At 34.3% G+C, this 10,456-nt stretch overlaps 1 protein-coding gene across 3 annotated transcripts; it reads left to right on the forward strand.

Moving 5' to 3' along the window:
- The first annotated feature begins 843 nt into the window (after positions 1–843).
- On the forward strand, positions 844–8,294 carry LOC127076420 (nudix hydrolase 2). 3 transcript variants are annotated; one of them, XM_051018073.1, is made up of 10 exons: positions 844–1,088; positions 1,382–1,596; positions 2,674–2,739; positions 2,871–3,008; positions 3,220–3,297; positions 3,378–3,428; positions 3,529–3,563; positions 3,785–3,893; positions 4,702–4,779; positions 7,977–8,294. In XM_051018073.1, the coding sequence occupies exons 1-10, from the start codon at positions 956–958 to the stop codon at positions 8,172–8,174; spliced, it is 1,101 nt and encodes a 366-aa protein (XP_050874030.1). In that variant the 5' UTR covers positions 844–955; the 3' UTR covers positions 8,175–8,294. The 3 variants fall into 3 exon arrangements, with proteins under 3 accessions (XP_050874030.1, XP_050874046.1, XP_050874038.1); XM_051018081.1 differs by having other exon boundaries at positions 867–1,088; positions 1,387–1,596; XM_051018089.1 differs by lacking the exon at positions 4,702–4,779 and having other exon boundaries at positions 845–1,088.
- The last annotated feature ends 2,162 nt before the right edge of the window (positions 8,295–10,456 follow it).

Consider the following 10,456-nt stretch of genomic DNA (forward strand, 5'->3'; position numbering starts at 1 on the left):
TCAAATTGATTTGATTTTGTTCAGAGATTGAGTCTTCCACAACTAAGAGAGAATTGGAAATATCTTTGATTCTTAGAACGAAGTCAGTAATTGACGAACCTTAACTTTCATTTGTGCATTGAAATACTTATGAATCTTGTCCCAAACTTCAAATACGTGTTTGCAATAAAGAACTCTAGGTAGAACATATTCATAAATCGTAGAAAATATCCAGATGAACACAACTTGATCTCGAACGATCTATAATTTATTCATTAGAAATCGTACCTAATACTCGATCTTGAGTTGTTTTGAACTTTTGGGGAGTTTATGGGTTAACAACAATTTTATGCATCTTTTATGTCAAGATTACACCCTCCACTTGTTGATTCCATAGAAAATAATTGTTGTCTTTCAATTTGATTGAAAGCTTCGGTCCAACCAAGTTGTTGGAGTTAAAATGGGCAAACATAGATGTGAAGGCTTAAGACTGAATTAGAATTTTAATGACTGAATCTTGATTATCAACTAATTCCATTCTCAAATCACAAGTCAATCCATCACATTAAGATCAGAGAGATTCACAACGATAAGTTTAGTCATAAGTTTTCACTCTATTATTAGTTTAATGATAATATATTGAAAATATTGTTGATAGAACCATTTGACATGTGTATTAATAATTTTCAAGAATTGAATTGAATTTTATTACTACTTGAAGAATTGTAAAAATAAAAAAATTACAGATTTGATCCAAAAACAATACAAATTTTTAAAAGTAAAAAGAATTTAAAGAGTTTTTAAAATAAAGTTTTCACACATTAGCATTAGTTTCCTATTCTCTTGTAAAAGAAATGGACAAAAAAGTCTCTCTCTCTCTCTCCATTTTTATTTTATTTCTTATATCTTTGAGTTCCAATTTTCATCACACACACTCGAAATTCAATTTTTTTCATTCTTCAAACGTCAAAAAAACATGATGCTGAGATCGCTCCAAAAACTCTCTATCATCTTCCCTTCAAGCAACAATCCTCGTTATCTTGCAAATGCTGCTCAACGCTTTATATCTTCAGCAACCAGAAGAACAGTTACAAGACCCAATTCTAGAGGTAGTGCCTCAATTTCAAATCAAATCAACCTTAATTTTCCTCTTCAATTATTCACCTAAAACAACTACTATATAGACTCAATTTCACTGATTGAAATTATATGATTTTTTGTATGTAAATTAATTGGGGAAGTATGAAATTATCATTATTTCCTAAGATTAATATATAGTTATAGAATATCTTAGGTAGATGATAGTTCTGCAGGGGGTTCGAACCTAACATATCACTTATTCACCTTTTGAAATTCTTATGTATAGAATTTAATGTTTCTTTTTCTCAATTTCCATTGATAGTTAAGATTGGAGTAACAACCCCGACCCGAATTCGATGCATGTCAACCTCACCAATCTCATCACAAAATGCATCAGAAGCTCAAGTACAACGGGATAAACTACTAACATCAACTGATGATTATTATGGCGGTGTTATTGTGGAATTGGATCAGCCTATGGATTCTACGACGTTTGTCTCGATTCTTAGAGCTTCAATTTTACATTGGAAGCAGCTGGTAGTCTTCAATTTTACAATTCTGCATGATTAAATAGGTGTTATATATTTTTCATCTGAAAAAATGCACACGTTTGGTTTTGTAAAATTTGTTTGGTTTAAATTTGAGTTATTTATGTTTGGGTTTTTTTACTCTACAAACAAATTTGTTGTGGAACTTAGTGTGATCTTTTCAACCCAATTTAAAAGCTAATTTTATCACTTTTAGTTAAACTTAGGTTTAGAGGAAAAATCAGTTTTTGTTAGAAGTTACCAAGCATATACATTTTTACTAAAATCACGTTTTAAGAGGAGGGAAAACCAATTTTGATACTCTCCACTGGGAAGCCATATATACACGAATCGGGTTTTGGGTAGTTAATTGTAACATATATAGATATGCTAGCATCTTATCTTTCTCACATTTTCTTGTGTAATAATTAATTTGTTCAGTTAAGGTTACTAGTGAGAATTTAGATCAGATGAAAGGCTTATCCGTTTAAAGTTCATGCATTTGATTAGATATTGTTCGAGAGTTTAATGTTATTGCTGTTGGAGGATATTATGACAAACACACAAGTGAAGAGATGATTCCCATGTATTTTTGCTAGCCATCTTCTTTTTTCCTTGTTTCCTTTCGTTGAAAAATGTACAATAGTTTATCCTTCATCATTGCATTCAGACACATAGTTAACTTTTATTTATAAGTGACTTTAATTTCTTCTTTTGTCATTGACCTGGCGTTCGGTATCTAGGACATTTTTATATACTCTCATTCAGTTCCGGTCATGTAGAAATGTAGCAATTATGGCTGTTGAGAGTCTCACACTTGATGGTGATCTCTCACATTACGAACCGATTTTGTAGCATTGAATTTGGCCCAAGTAAAATTCTAAGAATAGTCTACCAGAAACATTATCATTTTTTGTCTGCATTACCTTACTCAAAGTGACTGGACTATCCAAGAGAGTAATAAATCAAAACAAACTAATAGGCTTGCCAATTATGTGCAACAAAACTCTGGTATTTTTATCCTTACATATGTGCTGGGAATTTAGAATCCGACAATTTTTATTATTGAATAAACATTGTCTTGCAGGGCAAGAAGGGAGTTTGGATAAAATTACCTATCCATCTAGTCAGTCTTGCTGAAGCTCTAGTTAAGGTGACTTGATTGCTTACCATATTGATAATGATTATGTTGAGAAATTTGGTTAATTTCAATTCGAATTCTACTAATGTTGGCACTTGTCAATTTTATGTATCAGACATTCTTTCAATGACACTTTTATGCAGGAAGGTTTTTGGTATCACCATGCAGAACCAAACTATTTAATGCTTGTAAATTGGATCCCTGAAAGTCCAAATACTATTCCAGCAAATGCCACACACAGAGTGGGCATCAGTTCATTTGTTGTGAATGAAAAACACGAGGTATTTCCTTGCTATTAAATATTGACCATAATGTATTGCAACTTCATAATCAGAAATGTATTTAATTCAAAGTACTGCCTTGAAGTTTGAGGGTTGTATCCTTATTATTTCAGTTAATATCTTTATTCTCTTAACAATTCCTCCCACATATCTTGCTTATCACGTCTATTTGTAGCTAATATGTTGTTTTGTTGTGGTTCATTGATATTAGGTACTAGTTGTTCAGGAAAATAGTGGACAATTTCAGGGAACCGGAGTCTGGAAATTCCCTACCGGAGTTGTTGATCAGGTAAATGTGCTGATAATAGCTTTCTCATTTTAGTATAAGATGATATGCTATGTGTCAATCTACTTGTTTAACTTATACAGGGAGAAGATATTTGTGTAGCAGCAGTAAGAGAGGTCAAAGAAGAGACAGGAGTAAGTCATTATTATGCATTGTGACAATTACATGTGGGCTAGTCCATGAAGTTTTCAGTTGCTTTAGCTTAATAGCACTTGGTTTCTTTCAATTTTATAGGTTGATTCAGAATTTGAAGAAGTATTAGCATTCAGGTAGCTTACTTGTCTGAACATATTATCAATCCAGAAGTTTCAATGATTGAAAATGGAGGTAGAAGGTTCAAATCTCGTATTGACACGTTCACTTTTTGGCAATATCATCGTCTATGGGAAAATTTGCGTTTAGACCATTTATTTATTGCTAGTTTTTGTTGGGGAATCATGTAGACGACTGAGCATTCTTTTTTCCTTTCATATGAATATCTTATCAACAGACAAAGTCATAATTCATTCTTTGCGAAGTCAGATTTATTCTTTTTGTGTTTGCTGCGACCCCTTTCTTCCGAGATCCAAATTCAGAACTTAGAGCTAGAGGGTGCACAGGTACGATAATTTTAGTTCAATGCTTAAAGCTATGTTGTAAATATTAGATTGTAAATAGTAATTATTTCTATTAGTAATGAGGCCCATTAGTCAAAGCCCATTAGGTTTTCTATTCTCTCTTATTTAAAGCATGTAGATGTAACATGTAAGAATAACTTTTTAATATATCAGTAAAATATTTTACAACATGGTATCAAGAGCTCCCGATTTTGGGGGATTCGCTTCCGCCTAAACCCTAGCCGCCTTGTAGCGGAGTCTTTTTTTTACTGCAGCTTGCAGTTTGTTGTTGTTTTTGGGTGTTTGGGTCATTGTTGTTTTGTGTTGTAGCACATCGTGCTTCTTGTTTTTGTTCACTCATCTTTGAAACCCTAACCCATCCTGTTTCTTGGTTTGTTTTCTCTCGATTGTCCTTTCAATGGCTGAGATTATTCTTGACTCCATGAGTAAGCCTTCTGGTTCTGGATCTCTAGCAGTTACTGGTAAGAGTTTGTGTTCCCGATCTCTTACTGTTTGTGGTAATATTCCTAAGAATGCGTGGATTCTTGACTCTGGTGCTACTAATCATATGACATTTGATTCCACATTATTATGCTCTTATACCACACCTTCGAGTATTCCTTATATCACTGTTGCTGATGGCTCTCATGCTTGTGTTGTTGGCACTGGAAATATTGACTTGCAACCTCCATTCCAGTTGCAATCTGTGCTTCATGTTCCCACACTTTCCCACAATTTAATTTCCATCCATAAGCTTACCCGTGATCTGAATTGTAAAGTAATTTTTTCTATGTCCCATTGTGTTTTTCAGGACCTTACCACGGGGCAGACGATTGGAATTGCTAAGGAAAAGGAAGGGTTATACTACTTCTCTGATGACCATCCAAAGGTATTGTCCTCCTGTTTCCAGTCTCAGTCTTCCTCTTCAGCCTCACAAATTTGGCTTCAGCACAAGCGTCTCGGTCATCCTCCATTTTATATAATTAAGTCTATGTTTCCGTCGTTGTTCTTACACCATTCTGTTGAGTCTTTTAAGTGTGATGTTTGTCAGTTGGCAAAACACAATCGTGTATCTTTTCCTTCCAGTTTTAATAAAAGTGATGAACCTTTTGATTTGATTCATTCTGATGTTTGGGGACCTGCCCCTACCTCTAATATTTTTGGTGCAAAATGGTTTGTCTCATTTATTGATGATTGTACTCGGGTAACTTGGATTTTCTTGATGAATACTAAATCCGAAGTACCACAAATATTTATCCAATTTTATAATATGGTACAAACGCAATTTGGGAAAGGCATAAAAAGAATTCGTTCTGACAATGGTAAAGAATATGTCAATCATACCTTTTCCAACTTCACTAGTAAACATGGCATTCTCCATGAATTCACATGTGTTGACACCCCACAACAAAACGGTGTCGCAGAAAGAAAAAATCGTCATTTACTTGAAGTTGCTAGATCTCTCCTTTTTCAAATGTCTGTTCCTACCTCTTATTGGGGTGAGGCAATTCTTACTGCTGCCTATCTGATTAACCGGGTCGCATCTCGAGTGTTAGGTAATAAAAGTCCTGCCCAATTTATGCTTTCACGTTTTCCATCTGTTCCTATCTTACACACTCTTGAGTCTCGCATATTTGGTTGTGTTGCTTTTGTTCATGTTCACAAACAATATCGCAACAAATTGGATCCCCGTGCTGTCAGATGTATCTTTCTGGGTTATGCACCCAACAAAAGAGGGTACAAATGTTATCATCCTCCGAGTCGAAAATTCTTTGTCTCCGAAGATGTCACCTTTCATGAAAATGTGTCATATTTCACTCGTTCTCAGTCTCAGGGGGAGAACATAAGTGACTTAGAGTCAGAGTCAGAGTCTGAGTCCGAGTTTCTGATCCTTGGTCCTAGCCTCCCTAGAACACCTATCAGTGTTCCCTCTCTTGAACCCGAGTTGTCACCTAGTTTGAGTTTGAGTCCTAGTTCAACACCTGAATCTGAGCCAGTAAGTGTTCCTGGTCCTTCAAGGCCTTCTGTTTTACAGGAATCAGCACCTCCAGCACCAACTCTAGTGTATCAGAGAAGAAGTAAACCTGACCTTCTCCAGAAACAAATTCAATCGCCTGAACCGGAGGTAAGTACTGAAAATGATTCCTCTAGTGATGATTGTGCCATTTCTGATACTTGTGACACTAATCCGGTTGATTTACCCATTGCTTTGAGGAAGGATAAAAGATCTTGTCCCTCCCTATATCGACACCCTATCTCTCAATATGTCTCCACTAAACATCTTTCCACACAATATCAAAGTTTTATTGCAGCGGTTGATTCTGTGAAAATCCCATCATCTGTTGAAGAAGCATTGCAAAATAGAAATTGGGTCCAAGCTATGGATGAGGAAATGAGAGCACTTGAAAAAAATGGTACTTGGGAGATTATTGAAAGGAAAAGAGACAAAAATCCAGTTGGATGCAGATGGATCTATACTGTAAAGTACAAATCTGATGGTACACTTGATCGGTACAAAGCAAGACTAGTGGCAAAAGGTTATACTCAGACGTATGGTATTGATTATGAGGAGACATTTGCCCCAGTGGCAAAGATGAATACTGTTCGAATTTTACTATCTCTTGCTGCTTCATGTGGATGGGAATTGCAACAGTTTGATGTTAAAAATGCGTTCTTGCATGGAGACTTAGAGGAAGAAGTGTATATGGAGATTCCACCAGGTGTTGGCATAACAAATGGAGCTAACAAGGTGTGCAGATTGAAGAAAGCCTTATATGGACTAAAGCAGTCCCCTCGGGCATGGTTTGGAAGATTCACAAAGGCAATGAAGTGTTTGGGCTATAAGCAAAGTCAAGGAGACCACACTTTATTTTTTAAACATTCACAAGGAGGAAAACTGACTGTACTTCTTGTGTATGTTGATGATATTATTGTTACAGGAGATGATGTGATTGAGAGACATTTCCTCAAAGAGAAATTATCAGCAGAGTTTGAGATGAAAGACCTTGGGCAACTCAAGTATTTCTTGGGAATTGAGGTAGCCTACTCAAAGCAAGGCATCTTTATTTCTCAAAGGAAGTATGTGCTTGATCTTTTGCAGGAAACTGGCAAACTTGGATGCAAACCTGCAAGTGTTCCCATTGAACAAAATCACAGGATAAGCTTTGAGGAGGAAAGTGACAAAGTTGACAAGGGTCAATATCAGAGATTAGTGGGAAAATTGATTTACTTGGCACACACTAGACCAGATTTGGCATATGCAGTCAGTGTGGTGAGCCAATTCATGCATGATCCGAGGGTGAGACATTTGCAGGCTGTAGACCGCGTTCTACAATATCTTAAAGCAACTCCAGGGAGAAGACTTTTGTTTAAAAGAGGTGGAAATCTAACTATGGAGACTTACACTGATGCGGATTATGCCGGATCAGTGAGTGACAGAAGATCTACGTCAGGCTATTGTACTTTTCTGTGTGGTAACCTTGTAGCTTGGAAGAGTAAGAAGCAAAGTGTAGTTGCTCGATCAAGCGCCGAGGCAGAATTTAGAGCTATGGCACTAGGAATTTGTGAGCTATTGTGGATGAAACAAATTCTAGAAGACTTGAAGATACAATGTGAAGGTCCTATGAAATTGTTTTGTGACAATAAATCGGCTATTAGTATTGCTCATAATCCTGTTCAGCATGACAGGACTAAACACATTGAGATTGACCGACATTTTATCAAAGAGAAGTTGGATAGTGGACTGATAACTACATCTTACGTTCCTTCCGGGCATCAGCTGGCAGATGTGTTAACAAAAGGCTTACCAACAGAAAGATTCAGGCAACTTACTTGCAAGCTGGGAATGATAGATATCCATTCACCAGCTTGAGGGGGAGTGTTGTAAATATTAGATTGTAAATAGTAATTATTTCTATTAGTAATGAGGCCCATTAGTCAAAGCCCATTAGATTTTCTATTCTCTCTTATTTAAAGCATGTAGATGTAACATGTAAGAATAACTTTTTAATATATCAGTAAAATATTTTACAACAAGCTAAACAGTATTTCTGGTTCTTAAAATCTTCATATTGTTCTTAACTGCAGTGGATGCCATTTGTAGAATACACAGCTCAGCCAATTATGCAAAAGAGTGATCTTTTGAAGTGTATCAACAATATTTGTTTGGCTAAGGTTGATGGGCGATATTCTGGATATACTCCTGTATCTACATTATCAAACTTCTCTGATCAGCAGTTTTATATGTACATGAATGCTGAAGCATTGAAAAAATCAAACTCTTGAAAAGCTTCATCAAAAGGTTAAACAACTAGGTAGAATTTCAATTTTTGGTTACATTGTAATGTTTGATTTATAAAAGAATAAAACTGGTCTTCATCAGGTAAATTACAATGATTAACTTTATTACTGGCTTGTCACTTGAAAGAAATTGCATTGATAATGAAATTCAGTTTATGTTAAAGATGGTGGAGAAGGGTTAAACAATCAATTAAAAGCAGAATTTTTTTTTGTTGCATATGATGATCACCGAATGCAAATTATTTGGCATGATGCTTACATCATAAAAAAAACTTCCTCTGGATCATAAATATGTCATATAATTATTGGTTTTAATGAAAAAACTAATTTTATTTACTAGAATACCCTTATTAAATATAGTTAATAGAATAGTTGAATGAAAAATTATTTTTAGACATAAAAAAATGGAAATGAGATATTTTTTTATGAGATTGAGAGAGTATTAATTGTTGTAAGGATGGATGAGAGGATCCATGATCTTAGAGCATCTCCAATGGAGGCACATTTATCTCCGAAATCTTGTTGATTGGAGGTTGCTTAATGCACAATAGAATTTATAAATTTCGGAACTTAACATTTTTATCATTGGAGTAAATACATACGACATTCTTGTTGCTTAAATATTTGTGTAAGTTGTTTTATAAAGCAATTCAAAATGTTTGTTGTTTAACATTAAATAATATTAATATTGATAATTGGTAAAGTCGAATATAAGTTGATTGAGTCACATATATTATCCCCGTTCATTTATATCAGAGACAACTCATCTTTTGGCCAAAGTCTAACTTGTAGCCTATCAAAAACTTATTTTTTGGCTTGAGTATGACCTATTACCCTACTTAAAAAGTCTATTTTTTGAATATATTTGAATATATGTAAATAAGAAATTCAATTAATGTTTAAATAGACTAGAGAATCAAAAGTATAACGAGACTAAATGTTTGTTTCCATTGACTTATATGAACATATCTAATAACATAAATTTTGTGAGATGATTTGTTTGAGTGAACTTATGAAAACACCTTATAAAATTATTCATAAGATTTCTTTCAACTTATTTTCATAAGTTCTTAAATATAAGTAAGTTTTACTTTTGTATTTTAATATAAAGTATAAAGTACAATATAAAAGCAATAAATTTATTCGTATTTAATAAATAGGTCGGTATGATAGGCTTATAATAAATAGGTCAGAGACCTAGTCTATTTAACTAAATTGGCTTATAAAAAAGTCTAGACCTTTTCTATTTAAAAAAAAAAGTTTGGCTTGACCTTAGCATATGTAGGTTAGGTCGTAGGCCTATGTTAGTTTGTCTATCATATTCTCACCGCTAATGATGAGTACAAATGGTACTCAATCTATGATACAAGAGAGATACATTAATAATAAAATATTAGCAAATGCTAGGGCAAATATTTGCAAGAAAGACATCTACCCATATCTGAAAGCCTATCCTCCCATTTTTGTGAAATGGAGAACTCTTGAACTTAACTTGGTACTACTTTCATAATAGAAGTTTAATTCTCCTTACTAAATCTCAATTACCCAAGAGACCTCTTTTGAATAGGCTATTGTTTTTGCAAGATCACAGGATCCAACACAGAACATACAAAAAAAAAACTATAAAGTTTTTGTATGAAATCTTCTTTTAATAAATGAACAAAACCGATCAAAGTGTAGGACAATGGATCCAGCTTCTTCCATTTTAATGATGCCAATCCAATCACTCACCCTCTGGCAAACAAGAATACTGAATGAACACCCTATAAACAAATGTGTATCATCTTCCTCTGCTACTAACCACAAAGAGACTGTATCTTCCTTCAAGAATCCATTTCCTTGCTAATTGTAGTTTGGTTAGAAGACAATTTAGAAAGAGCCACCGACGGAAAGCCTGGATATTTCTTGGGATCTTGGATCTCCATAACTGACCTAAATCTCTCAGACTAGCTTCATCTAACTGATTATCTTCACTGACTGATTTAGCTACCATTGCATAACTACTTTTTTTTTTGGAAATTCGCCTAATTTCTAATGTAGAATTTTACCAAACTTATGGAGAATTCCGAACAAAATCTCGATGAACAAGAATTAATCTTTCTGATTGGTTACTCTTTTTATTCTTCAGTTGAGTGAATCAATCACACATTAGTTGCAAGATTTCGCTGTTCATTGATAATGAAATAAGAAAAGAAAACTGAATCCGGGGAAGAAAATAATCAAGGGTTTCAAAGAGAGAAGGAAGAAGAAGAATTGTAAAATCTGCA

The sequence above is a fragment of the Lathyrus oleraceus genome, chromosome 1, assembly GCF_024323335.1.
Source record: "Lathyrus oleraceus cultivar Zhongwan6 chromosome 1, CAAS_Psat_ZW6_1.0, whole genome shotgun sequence".
Lineage (NCBI taxonomy): Eukaryota > Viridiplantae > Streptophyta > Magnoliopsida > Fabales > Fabaceae > Lathyrus > Lathyrus oleraceus.